The sequence below is a fragment of the Coturnix japonica genome, chromosome 2 (genome assembly GCF_054131305.1).
Source record: "Coturnix japonica strain WE chromosome 2, WE-NBRP24, whole genome shotgun sequence".
Lineage (NCBI taxonomy): Eukaryota > Metazoa > Chordata > Aves > Galliformes > Phasianidae > Coturnix > Coturnix japonica.
In genome coordinates, this window is record NC_140664.1 from 93224758 (window position 1) to 93248288 (window position 23531).

The 23531-nt window shown below is 37.1% G+C and overlaps 1 protein-coding gene across 8 annotated transcripts in view; it reads right to left on the minus strand.

Moving 5' to 3' along the window:
• The window catches only part of MOCOS (molybdenum cofactor sulfurase), a 203749-nt gene that overhangs the window by 162692 nt on the left and 17526 nt on the right, over positions 1–23531 (minus strand). For all 8 annotated transcript variants that reach the window (XR_014942898.1, XR_014942899.1, XM_085538097.1 and 5 more), the window contains exons 2-3: positions 15862–15951; positions 13069–13135 (exon numbers count right to left, since the gene is read on the minus strand). Coding sequence is in view for 4 of the 8 variants with exons in the window: in XM_085538097.1 (XP_085394223.1) it covers positions 13069–13135; positions 15862–15951 (157 nt within the window). In the remaining 4 variants the exon portion in view is untranslated. The remainder of the gene's footprint in view (positions 1–13068; positions 13136–15861; positions 15952–23531) is intronic.

Below are 23531 nucleotides of genomic sequence, written 5' to 3' on the forward strand. Positions count from 1 at the left end.
CTAAATGAACCCCTTTAGTTTCATTGAAGATATCTTTGCTCTGTGTTTTAGTGGTCACTTTTTTTTTAGAAGCCCTTATTTACCCACTGTAGGTAGCTCGTGTGATTTATGTTTTTAATTTTTCTGCAAAGCACCTAGTACATGGTAAGAAGTCCCATTTAAAATTACTTGCATAAATAAGCAAATAAATGCCATTAGCATATAACACCTACAGTGTAAACACTGTATGTTCAGAAAATTCAGTGGCAGTATGACTACCAAGACTCCAGAGGAATATCTATTCATTTTCTAATAGGTCTAACAGACCCTAAAACGTTGCTTAACACAGTAATAATCTTCCCGCGATTTGCCAGGTAGAATTTAAGACTCTCATTTTCTTCTTTGTATTTTGTCAATACTTTACCTGAGTATCATGCTTGTGTTAGACAAATGCATGAAACATACATACAGCCAAAAATGATCCACTGTAACTCACTCTGACACTGTTACAACTTCCTCAGAGCTGTTCTGCATCAAATGATGCCCACAATCCTGATCTTTCCTGCCTCAGTTCTACAACCAAGTGCCAGCCCAACCTGAGCATACACCTAAACTCAGAGCACCTAGTGAGGCCCTGGGGACACCACACACGATACACAACACGGACACCATTATAAGCTACAGTGACTGGCTGTAGTGGTTCTGACCACCTCACAGCTATGTTGCCTGCAGAAAACTACCCCTTTGCCAAAGCTAGCATAGAACACACAGTATTTTGCTGGGCTTTCTTTACTTTCTATGCATTCACAGTTTGAATTTCTTGTTAGGGGGGAGATGTCTTTCAATGTGATTAAAAAACAAGTTTAGCAACATTTATAATTTGCTGTGATTGAACCCCTCCACAAATCTGCCATTCATAAATTTTAAATGACTTACAATATGCTTTGCACTTCAATCACTATAAGTTATCAAGTTCACACATGCTCTCTTTTTCTAGCAACCCACGTGTGCTTGAGAGAAATTAATTCTGAATACACTTAATTTTAAAGTCTTCATTTTACAAACTGTATGTAATCAAAATTTTTATTAAACATTGCCAAGCAATTTGTCTCATTTAAAATGAGCTGCTAGAAGAGGTAAAGGTCCATTAAGCCATTAATTGCACACTATAACTCTGATTTCTTGAAAAGTTATGTTGAATATAGTTCCTTCATATATTTAATACTGTATTTACCTAATCCTGTGGACATTGCTATTACACTACTCAGGTGTATGGTAACAAATCTATTCAACCACACCACCAGCAAATTTTTTCCAATGTAGAAACATAGTGAAAGTCTTTTTTTTTTTTTTTTTTTTTTTTTCTGATATGGGAATTTTCACTGAACAGGTACAAAACACAATTCTACTAATGCACAAATACAAGTACACCCTAAAGGCAAAGTGCTTCTACTGCAGTAATGGCTTAAGTGGTTTGTGAGCTCCAATTCATTGCAAGTAAACCTCAATTGGACTTAAAAATGAAAGTCATTTGAGTGACACCAAAAACGTTATATGCCACTGTTTTTAAATTACTTATAATGAAGGTCAAAAAAACACTTTAGGCAGTAAAAATACATCTGAACTAACTCCAAATTATATAAGCTACATAAAAGCATTTTCAAGAAGATTGCTGCTTCTCATATAAGGCTCTGAAATAGTTTGAATACAGGCTTTGGTATGTAAAAATACCATCAAATCATTTGAATATACTATATTTGAGAAATAACAATGTTTTTTACATATTAGCTGATTAACCAGACCTTACTTCCAATAACATACATTTGTAAAATAATCTTAATAACCATCTTCGTTTCAGCTTGCAGTAACTTGAATCATACAGCAAGGGAGTTGGAACAAGGTGATCTTGTAGGTCCCTTCCAGCCCAAACCACTCTGTGATTCTATGGCAATAAAATTAGACAGTGGAAAGCATGAAACATGTACTTATTTCTCCCAAAGGCACAAAATTTCTCCTATAAGATACACAAGTACAGTATCACTTAACTGTTGATTTTTTCTTTTTTTTTTTTTTTCCCAATCCGCAATGCAGATCTCTTCACAATACTCTTCATAACCTAGCACATAGGTTACTCTAAAAGTAATGCCTTCTATTTATTTCATTGGAAATGACAACAGGTACAAAGAACACAATAACACTACTTAATAGCATAATGTCACTAAGAATTTGCTTCATTTTTCAATGGAGTTATCTCCATTAGCTATGCACTTTTGCAGGACCAAGAGCCTGCATGCCATGCTTAGAAAAATCTGTACCAGCAGAGTGGTGACCCACTGTTTCACACTAATTACAACGGCACCGTTGCTACGAAAACGTTGCCTGTGTAGTTCACCTTTCATTGGCCCAAACAGATGGAAGTCAGAAGTCAGAAGGTGCTGAATCTGGACTATACAGTGGTTGTGGTAGGACAGACCAGCAAAGATTGGCAATCTGCTCCAATACTGGTATGGGGTCTGGTGCAAGAGAAAGTTTGTCTTCTTCTCTGGCCTGACTCCAGATGTTTGAGTCTTCAGTTTAGTATCATGATGGAGTTGATAATTTGTTCAGTTTCCAAGATATTCAGAAGGATTATCCCTTTCTTACCACAGCAGACAGTGCACATCGCCTCACCCACTGAGGGCTGTATCTTGAATTTTTAATTTGATGAGGAATTCACAGTCACTCCACGGACTGTTGTTTTGACTCTGGCTTGTAGTGGTGACATCACATCTTGTCACTGCTAATGATGTGATCAGCCTTCTATTGGCTCAACAGGTCCTGACAAACTTGCATATTGTGTGAGCACTTATTCCAACACTGCCACCATTGTTTCCAACACACTGAAGCCAATATTCAACTCTGTACACTGTTCCCTGACCACAACCCACCAATCTACATGGATGACTTGATGGATATGCTCTTCGTTTTGTGACAGCTGTGTATGGCCATCCAGAATGTGGCTTGTCTTTCACATTACTGTCACCACTGCTAAAATGTATCAGCCACAGCCTCACTGTGCTCAGTTTGATCTTCATAAATTTTCAGCAAGCTTCAAAGAAGGTCAATGGGTGCTATTTTTTCTGCATGGAGGAATCCAGTGCTACACCTTTGCTCCATACATACCTCCATGTCAGATGTAATTCTGTCAGACTGCTCCTCTGCTGTCATCTGTCACATGGCAACAAAATGTAATAGGCTACTGTTGGGAAGGTCCAACCTCTACTGCTGTACCCCACCACCATCTGCCTCTGACATCATGGACCAACCTAACAAGAGGCACTACTTTCAGAGCTGCCATCATAAATAGTGCTGTAAATTTATTATGCCTAGTATGAGTCTCTTTGTCTGAGGTATCTTTGCTCTAAGGCATAAGATCTGACCACAGGAAAATCCAGCTGTTTTTTAGCAGCTCATTTTTTCAGTCAAGAATTTTTGGCCAGTCACTTCCCACTTTGCAAGGTTTGTGACAGCTCTCAAGTGGCAGGTATGCCTCTTTGTGTACAGCAACATATTTCACTGTGCTTTTCACATGGCACAACTACAACCAGGAAACACCAGAATACACAGGCTTTAGCCCTTCTGTTAATGCTTGTGGTTACAGCTCTGACTGCCATGCATTACAAACACAAAAGTTATCTTCACTCTTTTTTCCACACAACAGAATAAATATCAGGAAAAATAAATAATACTAATAAAAAAATCTAGCTTTACAGAAGACAACATCATAAGTGTTTTGTTAAGTATAAACAGACTTGAAACACATCAGCACTATCTTTAAAATTACAATAGCTGTTCAAGGCCCGAGACTTCAGATTAAGAGAATTAAATTCCCAAAACTCAGTGGAGTGTGTGCTTATTTAATTAAAAGCAGGCAGAATTTCATTTGCACTTCATCGTTAAGAATACCACCTATTATATCACATTTTGGCACTGCAGCTTAACTCCAATTTGTACTAAAAGCATACTTCATCAAGCTCATTTTGAAGTTCATTATATACGTTAAACGTCAGTACTATTTGCTATAGCTGTCCTATCCCATTTAGATGTTTAAATGGGCAAACATGGTCAGAAAAACTTGGAGAAGTACTCAAACGGTATAAGCTTTTTCAGATGAAGTCTTTTGCATTTGACCTGCTACTGCAAGCTGAACTACGTAGCCTTGATTTTAGATTTTTGCAAGTATGGTTAAAGGTGTTGAAAAAACACAGAATTTTCTTGCTTATATCTGTGCCTCTAAAATACATGTGTTTTTTTATTATTTTCCTATCAGAAATGAAATATAGTAATTACTGGAATATCTTGCACAGCAAGACATTGCTATTTACCTTAGCAATGGATTTCTCACTGGTTAGTCAGAAATCCACCCTTCTACACCGCCTTCTTACCATACACACAGCACAGAATGTGGTCTGTAAGATATGTAAATGTCAAACATTATGCCTATCCAAGGAATAAAGAGGGAGACCTAAAGGGAAGCAAGAGCATCCTACTTACCAAGACAGCCACTCAAGGCAGCTGTAAAGTGCTACTAGAAAATCAGGAGCAAAGCCTTCCTACTTTCTTCTGACCAACTGTCAGCCAGGTGGAAGGGAGAAATAGACCATTTCAGCTCCCTTGTTAGGAGACAAGATCCATAATAATATTTCAAAGGTCACTTTTACCATGAATTTTGAAAGACTTTCCAAATATGATTCTTTATTTCTGAAATCTCCTCACCACGACATGCATTGTGCAAAATGTGCAGTGAAAAACTAAACACCTATAAAAAGGTAAAGATAGAGGAACGAAAAGAGGCAAGAGGATGGCTAAGAAAAGCCTGAGTGCTGAAAAGCTCTATTGTACACTGTTGACTATGAACACCGTATTCATTACAAACCCAGGCAGCATTCATAAAACTCCAAAAACACAAAATTTAACCTTCTAAATCTTCTCACAATTAAAAAAACTGAGATAAATGATGAAGTATCTACATTTTATTGAGCTAGCACTCAACAGTACTAATGCTACAATTTTCTCCTGCCTTGACACAGTGCAAATATACTAACAAAATCCACCAATTCCATCTGGAATTGCTAGAGCTTATTCACCTTAACAGAGAATTTTGTTCAAGCTCTTGGTTCAGTTATCTTACATATTTCCATATATTAATATGGCTCATGCTGCTTCTTAAAGGCATGCTTTATTTTCAAGGGCATTAGTCATTGCTTACAACCTTCACAACAGCAATAAAGTTTAAAACAAAAGAAAAAATTTCAATAGATCAAATAGGCAGTCTAACAAAAGTAAGAATAAATACAGTTAAAAGGACCTTAATATTTCCAGTGTATATTACAAAGATGTGAGTTTAGGCCCCCATTTGCTGAATATTTTCAAATATTCAAAAGATAATGGGTAAGGACTCACTCTACATAAACACCTCAGAAGGTGTTAATGGAAGGAAAGACCTCAAAAAGCAACAGAAATTTTTGGCACGGAAACATACAATGAGAAAATCCTTAATGAGATGAAAAGTACCCTGTAGTAGCTAGAGAATAGACACAAAAGTCCTGAAGGTCATGTACATTTCCATTCTCTTGAACTGTACCAGCTGGGCATGTGCATTTGGATCCAGCCTTCCTGAAGTCTGGCGTCCTAAAATCCTTACTGGGCCCCCCACATTTCCACTACATCCCTGCTTGGACTAAGGCAATCAGCTTGTACCATGTCATTATCCCTCAACAATCTCTGCCTGCTCTCCTGCACTCCTATTCTGCTCATCCTGTTTCCCCTGCTCAGCAGAGCTACTGCAGTAGACCCACTGGCTCGGCATCCTCTAGTATTCAACACATTGCTCTGTCTGCATGCCTTTTATCACAGAAAGGTTCAAATTTTAACCAGGACAGCAATGTCCACGGTAACAAGCCATTACACACTTAATGAAGTCAGCTGGCTGGCATCCACCCGTGTCCAAGTGGGTTCTCAGTGCCACACAGAGAAAAAGAGGCAACAACCACTAACATATGTAGGAGATTAACTGCAAATTTCAGTAGGACATCGGGTTTCAGAGGGCAGTAAAACAGAAAAAGCAGCTTCAGAACTATAGCCTCTAGCACGGGTGCTGTAAATAACCCTCTCATTAGAGAAAGAGAGAGCTATAGGCATGTGATTGCCTGGCAAGGCAAATGTATTTCCTGTGCCTGTAAACGAACTGAATGAGCTACAGACAGTCTGGAACAATGCATAAAAGCTAATAGCATTATTAGAGATGAGAAGAAGGCTGCAGTTATGTTTGATGTAACACTGACAGAAGATAGTTCTCAGTCTGTATAACAACTGAGATTGAAAACTGTAATGAAATCACTGAAACACTGCAGTCACCTGCCCGAAATTTTTTACCACCCTTTGCAGATCATAACTACTGCTAGAGAAAAAAAATAATAATAATAATTTCCTGAATGTATCACTGTATTAAAAAAGATTAGAAACGTGCAATTAGCTTAGAAATATATACACATGAAAATGTAAACAATACACCATGAACAAGCTTGAGTTGGTAATAAAAAAAAGTAAGCAACACTTTGAGCTATTGCCTTTGGTGAGCTTTATACTAGAACTATTTCAGTGGGTATTAGAGTTCAAAGCACTAAAAAGTCAAGACAGGATCATGAAGTATGTGCAATAAACAGTACCAAAAAGCTGAGGAAACCAAACAGTAATTAGAGTCAGAATTCACGTGCTTTTGGATAGGGACTCAATATGCAGAAAAACTGACTTTTTTTAGGACTGAAGTCTGTTGGTTAAAGCTGCAGTTAGATATGGCTCAGACAGCAAATATGAGTGCAAAACCCAGAGGCTTTCAAGAAAGTGACATAATGAGTTTCAGATTCACTGATGCACAGATGCCATCAGGGGAACCCTCAGGAACACTATAGCATCTCTTCAACAGCTTAATTGCATCAACAGATGAAGTATTTAGGTTGTTTCACAAGTGAAATGAAAAAGATGAGCACAATATTGAATTTGCTAACTTAACAGAAAATTCCTGATATTCCATAAAATGGTGTAAGGTGTAGTAATAAATTACTTGTGTGCTTCTAAAAAGAATGGATGGATTGTCTTCCCCACAGTGATGGTGTTATAGGTAATACAAAATATAAACAGCATACGTTAAACTTTTCAGAGATGCAAACATCGGTTTTCTTGGTAACGTATCACTGATAAAGTTCAGATGGAGGAGCAAAATGGAAGATATCTGCAGTCTTCAAAAAAGTTGACAAAAACAACAGCTGAATTTTGAACAGCATCCATAATTCAAGATGGCACTCAAGACTTCTTAACCAACTTGAAGCAAATGAAGCAGCTCTTTAATGCTATATAATTTATGAGGAGAAACAGAAATCCAGCGATATCAAAACAAATCTCTCAAGCACAAGTAGTAAACATGTGATAGAGAAATTACTTTTGTTCTAAAAAATCAGGTCTTCCAAAAGCATTATTTAGAATACAAATGATCATCTAGGCCAGTAAGGAAGTTGTCAGATTCCCTAGGAGCTAGCAAAGAGTTATTAAAACTGTTAGGCACTACTCCCTTAACAGCTACAGGAACACGTGTTACCAAAAGATTCACAGAAAGGTGTTTCACTGCACTGCTTTTCCGAATGCAACTGAAGATCCAGAACAGAGAAGAATATCACCTTTCTTCTAAAAGTATTACAAAGTTTAAAGAGGAAGGAAAAAAACAAAAAACAAAAAAAAAAAAACATCCACGTTATTTCTAAAAGAGACAAGAAGATGAAGAGAATGGAAAAATGGAATTTGTACTGAGGAAACGTCACTATTTTTAACAACATGTTTTATTCCAGTTGAAACATTCAGTGGTACAGGTTCCCTCTAGCAGGCTTTGTGGCAGTCACAGGAGCCATCAGGTCAGTGCCAAAAGAGCAGACTGAACCCGCAGCTAGGCTTTATACATTTTTAGAACATGAATAAACATGGTGGCCCGGGTCCAAGCAAGCTTGCACCATTCCCTTCACTCTGAATGTTCTTTAGAAAGCAAAGCAACAAGAAAATGACTTCTGAACTTATTCTCCACTGCTTCTTCATCACAGCCACACTATAAAAGCATATTCCTCAGGTTTCTTTATTTCTGAATGCAGAATAATAAAGGTCATATCCACCTTTTTTCAAGTATCTCTGCAAAACACACTCTAACCACTTACAGAAATTAAACTCTGGATTGCCCAAGGTTAGCTAATAAATTGTGTGTTCATACGCTAGCAATCTTGACCTCCAGGATTTCAATTCATTTTACTGAAGCATTTCTTTCACCTTCAATAAATGAAGCATTCCAGATTTGGCTCTCTGCAACTCAAAGAGCATCACCATGAACATACAAATATTCACTGCTATCTCACCACAAACAACAAAGGTACAAAGCTGACTAGCAGAAAAGTAAGAGATGATGTTAACTGATTCCTTTCTAAAGCTTCAGCACATCAAGGTAGCTGATAATGAATTTATAAAAATAGAGGTGAAAGTTCATCAGCAAAGTTACAAAGCAGACAGATTTCACTGCTTTTTAAACTCATTCTAAAATAATAGTATATGTCTGGATGCTTTTTACTACCTTGCATAGGACAAAGAGTAGAACCACTACAAGCAGCAGATCGACTAGAAAACCTTGTTTATAAAATTGAGCTAGTTTTCTTCATTTTATGCTTACTCCTCATTCAATTACCATTTTTCTTTTAGTACTGCAAACTAAAATATAAGTTTCTACAGGTGTTGCCAAATGAAAAACAAGAAAGCATTGAAGTTCTTAATGGGTTGCTGCTCAGCACGTAAGAGAGCACAGAGTCAGGTGCTGGTCATGCCACAGATCAGTACAGGCATACTGGGATCATTCCATTGCACTGCTATGTAAAAGCATTACATGGACCATCAGGAAGATGATCACCTCTCTTGCCTATTCTGTGCTTCCAAGAAAAACAATTCATTACTCATAACTGTCTTCTGATGGTATCCCCATTCACCATGCAGAGAGCCATTCTCAGGAGCAGCCCTTCCACTTGACTTTGCTGGCTGTGGCATTTCAGACTTGTCCTATAGCTGATCAGCTGGATCAGAAGAAGCAGCATTTGCATATGGCATTATAAAATAAGCATGTAAAAGGGCTGAACACCATCCCAGTTTTGAAAGGTAGTTTCCAAGTGGATAGGTATCATTAAGAGGAGAGCATGCAGGGCTCATATGTCACTCACCCATATGGTCTCCAGCTGATGACCTTTACAAAGAACAAATCAATACTAAGCAGATCCTGCATCTACTATTTCTTACTGTGTATGAAAGGTCAAGCAATTTTCATGTATGTATCAGTTCTAACATTCCTGTTTCCAGACAGTGATTGTTTAAACAAGGAAATAAACAAAGAATGCTTATTTTGCATATATATCTGTTTCAAAACCTGTGATAATTTAAAAAGAGAGTTGGAACTTATTTCATGACAAGCTATGGATGCTCACAGAAGGAATGCAAAGATTTATTTCACTATCATGAAATGATCTCTAAAAATACACTGTAGATTAAATTAGAAACTGCATTTCTAAGACCGCTTCCTCAGCGAAATTCAATATTACCTGTGTGTTTTATGCTGAAGTAATTTGTTTGAAAAATATTAAGCTGTTTACATTTCTTTTATGCATGTCTGCTGTACCTTTGTCCACATATACATGCAAACTACAATGATTATTCTCCTCTTATCATCTCCTTTAGATGACATAGTTTGAGAGAGGTCTCTATAGAAAGATATGCTTTGGTTCTATATATAAACCTGATCCCATTTAGCTCAATGCCAAATCCTTTTAGCTTCAGTAAGAAAATTCTAAAACACACATTACCATAGTTTAAGAGATTCCTGGTGCAGAAACTTAGCTGAAATTTTTGAGATTTTTCCTCCCTAAATTTCAATTTCCAAAGTAAGCTTAAGTTTAATGTTTCTTAGTACCTGAAGTTCAGGTACAAACATCAAGACTCTACTCAATTCAACACTGTTTGAATGAGAAAGATATCCTGTTGTATTTTTAAATACATCCCAAATGTAACACTAAAATGTCATTCTGGCTCTGGTTAGAACACCTCACTGAACTATTTGATATTGCAAGTATAAGATCTACAAGGAGAATATTTTAACATATTCAGAAAGCTAGTATTTTAAAATGCTTGCATATGTGAAAAAGGTTATTTAATACTCAGCGTAATGAATTTCTGAGTTGCATTATCTCTGCAGCATCGTAAGGAGATATTGTGACTCTCGTTCGTTAGCTGTATGGAATGGAGCAATGACACATCCAAACATCCGTAAGCAAGGTCATAAAAGAGTCTATAATCTTTTTATGCGTACATTTAATACTTTTAGGAAAGGCTTATTATAGTTCTTGCTTCCTCTTCTCAGCATCAATCATGATTAATATAAAGATTCGCACAACATTAAAAAAATCTCTCCACAGTTCATTTCAGATGAAGAGAAGCAATGCTTTTGTGAATAAAATAGGGTAGGGCTGGGTTTTTTTTGTTCTTGTTGTACTTGAGTAGCTCAAGAGATAAGTCATTTTGATTAATTTAACCTTGTAAATTATAGAAAACATACACTGACTCCAATATTTGATTTTTTGCATTATTTTCATGCAAATCTAAGTTCTAACAGTGTTTTCTGACAGTCAAATACCAAAGCAAAACCAAATAATAGATTTATATGGAGTAAAAGGTTTCGTGGCCAGACCGGGAATGTCTATTCCAATGCTGTAACAAGCAACATCAACTAATACAAATCAGAAACTAAGTTCTGTATTCATCTTAAAGATTTATTACAGGGATAGGACTCAAAGTTCTTTAAAAATCCAACTCAAACCATTATATGATTTTGTATTTAATTTCTTGCCCATGGCATTTCATCAGAATCAAATTAAAAAAAAAAAAAAATTAGAAAAAATAATCATAAGGTCATAGAGTTGATCACAGATAAAAGTTATAATTGTAGCTGTAGCCATGCATCAAAAGCAGAACTATAAGGAAGGGAATCATTTTAAGATTTCTGAAATTACCCACAAAATTATTGTTTCATTGAGGAAATCTAGTCTGTGAGCTCTGAAATAGGACAAAACTGCCTGCCTCCCTCTCTTGTCATATTGCTTATTTTGACTAGCTGCAACAGCATGGAAGTATAGATATTTAATATACTTTTATTGGCTTTTAGATAGCTGACATACTGGCAGAGGTTTAAGGGCATTTGCTTTCCAAATTTTTACAACTGTGTCTTTTTGATGATTTAAAACTTTAAAACTTTTATTGGGGAATTATTGCAGAATTTCTACAGGACTAGCTGACAAATTCCATTTGCAAGACTGAAAACATTCATTTGGATTCAGAGGGCTCTTTGTTTATTTACTTATTTTCAGTAGAAAATAAAAAATGCAAATACAGGTATGCTTATGGCATTTCCATGAAGCTATTATAAAAGTCTTTTTTTTTTTTTTTGCTAAATTAGGGTCCAAGATAATTTATGTCGGCTTTCTTAAAGAAATTTATATATGTTCTTCCTTAAAGAAATCTTAAATATAAGGAGAAGGTCCATTTCTTTGTAATGTACTTGTCTATGAAGTACATAGAATAGTATTGGAATTATTCCAGAAACAGCTACAAAGAACACTTTCTAGTGTCCATTCATAAGAAAAATGATTCAATGGCAACACTGCGGTATTATTTAGAGTAAATTAAAACCACAAGTTGAACACTGCAAGTGATCTCAAAAGCAAGCTCAGCGGACTGAAGAGTTGTAGGTACTGCTGTACATGGTCCTAAGTATCTGATGTTGAAGACAGCCCTTCCTCACAGATTCTTCCAAGTTCACTTAGACTTGTATTAACACGTTGTCCTATCCTGCTTGGCATAAGACAGAGTTGTGAAAAAAGGAAAAAATAAAATATGTTCCCCAAAACATTTAGGGGTGGGGGTGGGGGGGAAGTTTATAACAAGCACAATCATGCAGCTAAAAATCTTGTGGTTTTTGTTTTTTCACCCTTATAAATGTACACTCAGAGAAAAGACAAAAACTATATATAAAGCAGATTTTCCTCATTATAACTCTGAGCACCACAGTGCTGTCATTCCACTGCTATTGATCTGAATTATGTTATGTGTTTTGGAGAAAGGTTTGCTTTCAAGATGATGATAGTAAAGGAATCTGTGAAATTTCTTACCCTGGACAAAGAGTGCAATTAAAAATAGGCCAATCAACACTAGTCAAAGCATGCATACCCAGCAATAAATACATATTCTATAAAATAGCAAGAGGTACATTAAAAAACCCTAAAGACAATAACTAAGTACCTATATCATGTACTTCTTCACTTTGTACAAACTAATGGCAAAAAAAAAAAAAAAAAAAAGGCCTAAAAAACTTTCAGCACGCTCTATTCTGAACTCACGTGAGGAGAGTTTTTTAGAGATTCAGTTCCTTCTTGCCTTGACGCTCAACTGTACCTTATTTGTCTTTCTGCGCTTAAGAAGTGACAATAAGCCAACTTCAAAAGCCATTCTATTATTTCAAAAGAAGTACCTGTTGTACAACTATGCAAACATTTTTACACTTTCTGTAAAGAACATACACTTTTTTTGTTGTTGTTTTTAATAAATTCCTCCACACCCCCATGCTTTATTTAAAGTTATCTGAATTTTAGGGGCATCTTTGCACTGAATTCCACCTTACTATCTACTATACCATCTTATTAATATTCACGTTTGAAATTCCAAATTCTAAATCATATTTAAAATTGTAGACTTACATTACGGCACTAATTTAACAACAGGAATTTAAGAATTGGGACATCTAGGAGAAAAAGAAAGCTTTTCTCTGACTGCATTCAACATTAGACTGCCTGAGTGCAAGGTATTCTCTGTAGATGTAACAGAAAACCCTCAGAAAACGACATCACATCCAAACAGCACAGGCCTACCTAAACAAAACAAAAAAATATGAAGTGCATCATACAACATCCGAAAGAAAGATTATACTACCTGTATCGAACATGCTCGATTGTGTCATATGTCAGTTTGCTGCTGATATTCGGACTATGAGGGTTGCCTAGGAGACAATGGAGAAATAGAAGTTAATCATTAATCACAACTTAGGTATTATTATGGTTTTTTTTCTTTTATCGAAGTATTACACCAAGCCAGTCTGAAAAGATGACAAAGAAAGATTTAATATATGCTTCACAGCAGTGCCCTGAAGCTCCTTGGAACAGTTAGTCAAGTGAAGGGACATATAACTAAAGAAAGCAATTATGACAGACCTTGAAACTTCACCTGTATTTGATACTAGTACTTAGACAGCTCCCTTAAAAAAAAAATACAACTGCATATGTACAAATGTGCTAACAAAAAGCACAGACAGAATGCACATTAATAAATATATTCACAGACTAAGAAATAATTTAGCAGGCAGCATATGGAGGCAACAGGCATTCATGACTGGACACCAGAAATGCTCCTATTTATTTCTAGCGTCTGAAATATGAGTAGCTCATGTAAATAAGAATTTCATTGCAACACCAGTAGCCATCTTAGTACAGTTCAGCACAAACAGATGTTAACAATTAGGACAGTACCTAAGAAGGGCATAAATGTATCTCTACAAGCAAAAAAAAACTGCACCAACATCCTCAGATGAACGGCACATTTTCCTTTCAATAAATCCTTAAGAAAAAGCTAAACATTTTTTTTGAAAGAGAACAAGAAAAAAAAGTTCCTGATTAATACATTTTTCAGTAATTTACAATAAAATCTACTTTTTAAAAATTTTCAAAATTAATGAAGGTATTACAAAGCACAATGAGTGAAGCTATTAAAAAGAATAATAATCCTAAGATCTAGTACCTAGACTTTTCATGTCTGATGTTGCATTTCTGTAATTTCCAATTCAAATATTCTCAATTTAGAAGTGAGAATCTCTTTGACTTACATCCCTTCCTCTCATTTGCACATGCAATAGCTTAAATGTAGTCCTTCAGGCCTCTGGATTATCACCAAGAAAATTATAGAAAAAGGTGCAAGCTGCACTTCCCCTTCTCACATCCGTGTCCATTAAATGAACTCTTACACAACAGTTATTGCCCTTAGAGTAGCAGAGATATAAGTGAGGAAAAAAAATATTTGACCAGGCTAGAGATTACATTATCATTTTAAATTAAAGCAGTGTCAAACATGCAAGTTGTTCTCATATAGCATTATAGGTACTGTGGAAATCTGGCAGCACTACTATTCCTATTCAAGACCACTCGATTGATTCACAAATTTAATTTTTTCTGCCACAGATGGCACTTCTAATTAGAAGGGCTGAACCCAAATTTGTTTGAAGTAACTAAGATCAGAGTGCATACATTTCACTTTGAAATGGCCGTAGTGACAGAACATTAATTTTAATATCATTGACATAAACTAGAATACGAGATTTTGTATGTAACCAAATCAACACAACCTTCTGTAACTGAAAAAAAAAAAAAAAAAAAAAAAAAAGGCTACCCCTATTAAGAACTTTATAGAAGAACTTAAATCCACATTGGATCCTGGACTCATCAGCATTCAGGAAACAAGAGGGGAAAAGGCTACGAACAATGTTGTAGGACATGAAGTTTTGCCAGAACTCCCCAGTGGCTTATCACCCAGGTGATAAGCACAAGCATGATGGTGCTTTAATGAACACAGTTTTCTTTTGAAGCAGTGATATCTAGTCCCCAGGTGAGGAATCACTTTGCTCAATGGATCAGGGAGCAGAACAAAGACATAAAACCAGCAAAAAGGACATCTTGCCCACAAACTTTAACACACAACAAGAAATTTTGATTACTTCAGATGGAATACTAATAGCATATATAGGTAATACTGCAGAGTGTGTATATATGTATATATGCAGAGTGTGTATATATATATATGTGTGTGTGTGTGTGTATATATATATATATTTTTTTTTTTTCCTGGATGAGTCTTTTCTTATGTAAACTGTGTCTCACCATAAGAATAACTGCCAAACAAAGGATGTTACTGCCTTTGCTTAAAAGCACAAGCAGCATGGGGTTCTCAGGGAAATGATAATGTCCTAAAGAGACTGAAGAGTTTAAGTAGACAATCTGAGGAAGAAATAACATTAGGTAACACTGTAGTGCCCACATCTACAGTTTTAATAACTAGGTCTCCATCCAGATACTGTGTTATTAAAAAAGTATCAAATTCACATCCCTTTTTCTAAGTACCAAACTGCAGTGGGGCAGAAGAGGTACAGAACCTATTCTCTGCCACTCTAAGCTAACTCTAAGGTAAGCTTTCTTTTAAACAAAACGCTTATGCTGGGCCACAGTCACAGTAGTGAAGGGTCTGTGTAGCCTATTCTCACACAAAGGCCAGCAACCACTGTGTACTTCGCTTGCTTTTATATTATCCACCATCCTCTGCCAACTTCTGGCAATCTGTAGACTGGCTTCCCTCATGATATGCAAAAAGAGCAGCAGCTTCATTTCAGTGACAACCTCAAGGTTTAGGTTCCCTCTGTCCAGATATGAAAGAGGGCAAGGTTCACAAAGGTGAAAGCAGCCCTGGACAACAGCAGACAGAGAAGTTCCCATTTGTCTGCACCCCACTAAAAAGCAAAGCCAAGGAGATCTAAAGAGAAGTGACCTCTCTGTAAAATCACTGGTCTTCCAACTGCACTATAGTGTTTTTAACACCACATCTTCCAACAACTCAGCAGGCCTACTTTTGAACTATTTGGGAGGAATTTTGAGAAGAATAATAGAAACATTGATTTATACTTACCATAAACATTGTTTCTGAGGTCATCTGTAAAAGCTTTAATTAGACTCTCTGGGAAAAGTGTTGAACTTGCATGATCAAGGTAAGTTATCCCTAAAACAAACAAGCAAACAAACAATGATCAATATTTTTTACTTAAATATTTAATTCCATATTTAATTTCTCATATACAAGTGAGGTACATTACACACAGATCCCCACTGAAGCACACAACACAAAAAAAGATGTTTCCCCTAAACTTCCTAGTGTATGACAGTTCTCTGACTCAGAGGTCTGCACAGCTTTTGAAAAATGTTTCTCAAATACATTCTAATAACCAGGCAATATTCACACTGAGACATCTTCCATTCACCAGCAGAGTTAAATAAATAAATAAATAGAAGTGATGCAACAGAATCCCAGTGTTTTGATTGCATCTTTATAATTTGTAACTAAAAAGTTAAACAATATAAGAGATCCTTTTCTTCCAAGTTTATATTACACATTATTTAAAGTGATTTTGTTCCATCTCTGGAAGACTGCACAAGATAATGCCTTGAACCACAGTACGCTGACACTTCTAGACACTATGAATTACTATTGTTACCTCAATAATTATTAGTAGTATCAGCAACAACAGTGAGTTGTTCAGTCTTCCAGTGAGGAGGCAACAACCTTGTTAACTAGCATGGCATGAATCATTCTTGAAGCCCAGAGACAGCACCACTTTAAGTTTTAATGCATTTAAATATTCCCTGTCAGTCTGCTGCACTTAATGTTCAATTTGTTTTCAAAATTCCCTTTCATATTATTCAGTTATTGCAAAACTTTTAAATAAAAGCTTCTTGGAAAGGAAGGCTTTCTCGTGTTTGGCCATTTCAGATTTCTTAATCTTTAGCAATTATTCTTCCATTTCTCTAGTGTGTTGCATGCCCTTTATTAGTTTTTTCATTTCACTTACCTTAAGTATTTCAACCTATTTCAAATTTTAATAATGATGAATATGATTAAGATTAGAATTTAATAAGTATTTTAAAAGCCTTTCCTTTCCACAGGGATTTAAAAGTTAAGCTTAAAGAGTTAAGCTTTAAACGAGAAGCCCTGACACTTGGAAATACGTATAATTATAAATTATGTTGCTGTAGCAGTGATTCAGTGGGTAAAGCTGTGAGACCGGTAATGACAAAACCAATCTGGACACCCATCCCTTCTCTTATTTTCTGAGAGTCCTCCACTGCCTCAAGAACTCCCCATTTATAGCGTCTGGTTAAAAGCAGATTTTTTTAATGAATTGAAGTTAATCGAGGAAAAGTGGTTTTTTTTAGGTTCTTAGAGTGGAAGAGGATGGAAAAATACTGTAATGTTTCATTACATGTACCATCTTCCTGGGTTTTTACATTTATTTATTTTTTATTATTATATTATTTTTTTTTTATATGAAGCAGTGCATAAAATCATGCAGAGGTCAAAATGAAGATACAGAAGGTATATGGTGAAACCTGGCTGCCCCACAGTAGGTCTGTGTGGCAAATGCCAGCAAGCAAGCTTCATTTCAAGGAAGCGCTTACACAGTCATAACAAACCACACTTACCATAGCAGAAGTACCCTTACATCTACATGTTTACTATGGATATGCAATGTATACTATAAAAAAGAAACAGCAATATAGAAAACTGGCAGAGAAGATATTTTCATGCTGTAGCTAAAGCAGAGGAAATGCATTCATTGTAAAAATTGCTCCAGTGCTGTGACATGAAATATCCAATCTGCCCATTTAAAAATGATTCAGTTTCACTCATGAGATGCAACAATTGCTTGGAATCTCCCAGCCTCAGAAAAGGAGGTGCTTGGGCTGAAAAGGGCAGCGCCAGGAGACAGCCCGGTCTCTGTCAGGGATACTAGGTGGCCCTGGAGACCCAGCATGTCCTTTGCCATAACAGGGACCAGCTTTACCTTCACCAGGCTACGCAATCACGCTGGCAGGGTCACCACAGAGGCTGGTTATTTGCAGGACACCAGGATGTGACTCAGAACCTACAGTTTAGTAGCCAGCACATCTGGCTTTGATGTAGAACTGAAGTAACTGCAAGTACACAGAATTGCAGAATGGTTTGGGTTGGAAGGGACCTTTAAAATCACCTACTTCCAACCCCCCTGCTACAGGCAGGGACACCTTCCACTAGACCAGGTTGCTCATAGCCCCATCCAGCCTGGCCTTAAACACCTCCAAGGATCAGGTATTCACAGCCTCAATGAGAAACACATTCCAGTGTCTCACCAGCCTCCCAGTAAATAATTTCTTCCTAGTATCTAGTCTAAATTTACTCCTCTTTGAGTTTAAAGCCATTTTCCCTTGTTCTGTCACTACTACCTGCCCTTATAAATAGTTTCTCCCCAGCTTTTTCCCTTCAGGTACTGGCAGGCCGCTATAAGGTCCCCTCAGAGCCTTCTCTTCCCCAGGCTGAAGAACCCCAGCTCTCTCAGCCTGTCCTTGTCAGGGAGGTGCTCCAGCCCTCTGATCATATTCATGGCTCTTCAGTGGATCTGCTCCAACAACTCAATATCCTTCTTGTGTTGGGGGGCCCCAAAACCGACACAATACTCCAGGTGGAGCCTCATAAGGTCCAAGCAGAGGGGCAGAATCACTTCCCTCAATCTGCTGGTTATGCTTCTCTTAATACAATTGAAAATATGATTGGGTTTCTGGGCTACAAGTGCACATTGCCAGCTCATGCTGAGTCTTGCATCAACAGACACCCTCAAATTCTTCTCCTCAGGGCTGCTCTCTAGCTGTACTCTGCCCAAGCTGCATTTGCGCTTGGGATTGCCCTGACCTAGGTGCAGAACATTGCAGTTGGCCTTGCTGAATTTCGTGAGGTTGACATGGGCCCACCTCTCAAGCCTGTCCAGGTACCTCTGAATGGCATGACTTCTGGCCTTGAAGAAGATGGTCCTTGAATACTGACTGGCTTTCTTTCCCTCTTCCCTCCAGGGCTTTATCCCATGTCACCCTGCCATGCAGTTCACTGAAGACTTCAGAGAATGCACTCTGAAAGTCCAGAAAAAACAAATGAAGTCCACTCCTCCAGGAGGAAAATAATGCCTTTCAAGCAGACTCATGTGAAACAATACAAGCAAAAGGGTCTCCAGATAATAGCTCCCCTATGTAATTTCTTCAAATTTGATTCATCATGCAGTCAATTAAGGACAATACTGTGACTTTAATAAATAAAGGTAAAGAACACTCTAATTCATTTCTGAAATACCACCTCCGGGTCCATGACTCTGAATTCTTAAACTTTTACGTTATCTTTAATGCTGTTGTTTAATTGAAAACAGAACAGCATTTAATACTCTCTCAGCATTGCCTGAAAAATGAAAAAAAGTGCTCACATAATTTGAGACTGCACTGAAACAAATATCTTTATTGCTATTGCACTTTTATGCTGTAGTTTTCCCCCTTCCTGTCTTATTTCAATAAAACCGTATTTTTAGAGGAAAGAAAAAGAGAACTGTGGCACATGCATAACACCTGCAAACAAAAGGACATTAATAATTTTCATTGTTTTTCCCCCAGTTTAATGACACTTGCTATTTTAACTTTGTTGAACACACATTAACAAAAGATTTGTCAGTATACACAGATTAATCTCGTTCCCCATTTCACTGCAGTATTTTGTATATAGCATGTCAAGCATTGTGAAATTACACTATTAACAGGAAGTAGCACAAAAAGAAAACAATATGATCAACCAAAAGAAAATTAAAATACACCATCTATTAGGACCTGTTTTCTTTATTTGGGAAAAACATAAAATTTAGTTTTATTTACATACTATTATGCAAGCAACGTGTAACTGACTTCATTAATCATCGAACAATTATTTGATAAAACTATATTTCAGAGGCAGCGTTTTTTGGTTTTTTGTTTGTTTGGTTTTTGCTTTTTTTTATAGGACTTCTGAAAACCATTCAGTGTGCCATCTTTAGTTATGTAAAGTTATTTCACCTGTTAATATTGCAAATTATTTCTACATGAGGAACACACTGGAAGCAAATGCGGACCAGCCTTTCCTGCTCAAAATTAGAAAAAAGAACAAACAACTCCATTTGCAAAATAAACAGTTTCCTGTTCTTCTGAGTTAAAATTCACATGTAGACCAAATATTCACCATACCTTCATACCTTACTCAATTCCTTGTAAAACTCCAGGTACACACACAAGCACATAGCCTCAGATATCACAGAATCACAGAATTTCAGGGGCTGGTAGGGACCTCCAGAGAGCCCAAACCTCCTGCAAAGCAGGCCAAACAGGCAGGTTTCCAGGAGGGTCTTTAATATCACCAGAGAAATAAAATCCACAGCCCTCCTGGGCAGCCTGTTCCAGTGCTCCATCACCCTCACTGTTTAGAAGTTCCTTCACATCTTGGTGCAGAACTTCCTATGCTCCAGTTTATGGCTATTTCCCCTTGTCCTATCCCCACAGACTGCTGAGAAGAGGTTGGTCATGTCCCTTTGACTTTCACACTTATAGACATTAATCACATCCTCTCTGAGTCTTCTCAAGTTTGAACAGACCCAGTTTGCTCAGTCTTTCCTCACAGGGGAGATGCTCCAGGCCTTTTATCATCTTCATGGCCCTTCACTGGACTCTCTGTAGGAGATCCTTGTCTTTTTTGTACTGGGAAGCCCAGAAGTGGATACAGTACTCCAATATAATAGATGACTATTCAGTTTAACTAAACATTCCTATTTTATACATATCTTTTCCATTTTATACATATCTTTTTAGATCTTCTAGTAATTAGCAAGCTCAGTGTATGGTTATCATGCTGTAGATGGCCTAACTAGAGGAGAACAGAGACCCTGCAGGCAATACCAAGATGTCCACCTCCTTCTCCCTACACCACTGAAGGAACCATTGTATTCAGCTACACTATGATTCTTCTGGTGCTATGAGACCCATTATTTTAATCCCTAATATTGTTCTTGGTGCTATGCATTACTGACTGGACGTCAACCACAAAATACCCAGTTTACCTACTTTGTGCATGGCTTCCCCTTTTCCTCAATCTTTTGCAACCCTGTGACTCTATTTAGCACCTACAGGTGCTTCCCAGGTCCCAGACAGAGCTGAATCCCTCTCTCAACTGATTACAGCCTGTCAGTTGTGCTGCCAAAGCTTTCATAATGAAAAATGAAACAGAATCACCAAGTTTGATTGACAGATATAATTACAATTCAGTGGGATTATGTACAAAACATTGCTGGGAAACAGATACAGGCAGTGCCCTGAGGAGATGGTATCTATCTTAAGTGCAGCAACATTAACAACAAACAGTATGAAATTGATTGCATAAAAACAAGCTTAAGGCAAAATAACGCATTATCTATCAAAAGATAAATATAAAAGACTTCCACATGCCAAAATAACAACAACAACCAAAAAACCCACAAAAACAACAACAAACAAACAAAAAGAACCCAACAAGACAAAACTGGAATAATCCAAGCCTAAGAGGTGACAAAATAGAGAGGAGAGGGCTCTATAAAGGTTGCAGGAAGGTGAGCCATCCTCTGGACCCGCTGAGTAGCTAACAGGTAGCACCACATTGGCCACTTCAGGTTAGTCTCACTGTCTATGCCAGGTGCCCTTCAGAGGCTGCTCCCACTCTTCACTGACTGTATAAGAGCTGCTTCTAAATTAAATGCCAAAAGCAGCTTTAACTACACCATGCATCTAACACTGACAAAAGCTGCTGAAATCTCAGGATGATACAGTCGATATGCCCACATGCTGCAAAGATGGATAAATAAAAGGCAAAAGGAAAGAAAATTCTACTAATATAGCTTAAGAATGGCTTTTGTTTCAAACAGAACATAGCTAGCATTTTGTGAATATAGTAAATTGCTATCTATATCTTCGGTTCCTATTTGGCACCAATATAGACAAAAGCTATTAAAACAAGGCTTTTCTGAATGACATACCTGTCGCCTACACACTGCTAGATAAAGCAAAGATTAGTGTCCCTTGCTTAGGGTCAGGAGGTCTTCAAATGACCCCAAAAGCACAGTCCCTGAGTGACAAGACCACAGACTGAAAGCCTGAAGAGTCACCATACCGCTGGAGGAGAACTCAGCTCCTTGTAGCCACCCCAAATTCAACAGCACTTGGAGTGCTCCCAGGTCAACCCAACAGCCAGCCAACCTTCAAAAAGTCATCCACATTTCACAGGTTGCAAGCCAGATACTGAGTTCTGTGGGAAACTGATGCTTCATTAGTGCACTTGAGTGTTTGACATGACGTACTGATTACAGAAAGGAAAGCATGAAATATTCAATTACATTTATACATATTAACTTCCCATTCATTTTCTCCACTTCCTGTTAATTCACATTATTTGTTCTTATTGCACTATTAGCTTCAGCAAAGAAGTCAGAATACTAAAACACTTTGCGGTCAACATCATACACTATCTTCACTGTATTTTTCAGCAGGCACCACACACTCTACAACAGCTATTTAGGTGGCCAAAACCCAGTTTCAGTAAGCCCCATTTCTGTTCTATGCCCACAAGTAGTTTAGAGTACCCCTACATAGAGCTGACAGCCTGCTGGTATTGAGGCCTTGTGAGCACTAAATAAAGCAAGCGTTATACGTTTATTAAATCATACCCAGCCCTATGAAATACATCTTTCATAGCTGCAGGAAAAAAAAAAGAAAAGAAAAAAAAGACATACATGTTGTCAAATTTGAGCTCCTGTGCTAAATAAGACCACAACAAATAGATCAGTGAGCATCTACTTTGGTTCATGCAGCCTACCTGTAGCGTATTTTTATATGGTTCTCGCTTTTTGCCCACTAGGGCCTGATTAGACATTGACTACTGCCAGTACTGTTATTTCCACAGGCTCCTACAATAGGTTGCATTTCAGATTCTTGTTGAAGCCTTCTTTAGTTCTGGACATGACTCAGAAGTACCTCAGCTACATGCAAATAACACTGTAGCTTACTACCTCATCACCTCTGGATGAAATATAAATCACAAGCGATCCATAGATATGCAATTCTTCAAACTGTAACACACACAAACCAAAACTCATTTTCACACCTCCCTAGTGAAGATACTGTTATCTTTCAGTCTCTCTTTTTACCTCTCTCTCTCATGCAATTGATCAAATAATAAGTGTTCAAAGGGAACACAGCCTCTGTTCTTCTACTACCAGAAAATGTTTTTGTTGGTTTTGCTGAAATTTTCACAAAAATGTTCATTTTTGTGCAGGAAAGAAGCATTCAGAATTTCCACTGGTGGTTGCAACATGAGAAAACAATATGTAAGGAATCTTAATAATAATCATTTATAGTAATGGTCATTAGCTAAACATTCTTATTCTAGGTTTCCCTTCATTACCTTTTTTTCCTATTGCTATAAAAAGTCACAGGCCTACAACAACAAGCCAAAATAATATTTGAATTGACTTCTCTAGTTAGTTCTATTTCTTGTTCTATGACCTTAATCAATTGGATTAATATAAAATCTAGGACAAATTAGTGACTTGAAATATCCCCTGCAAAATACATTAAATGAAATACACAGTGACATATAGAAAAGTTTTTAAATGGTTTTATTGGTTTCCAAAAACACTCGGAATAAAACTATGGTTGAAAGAACAGAAAAAATAGGAAAAA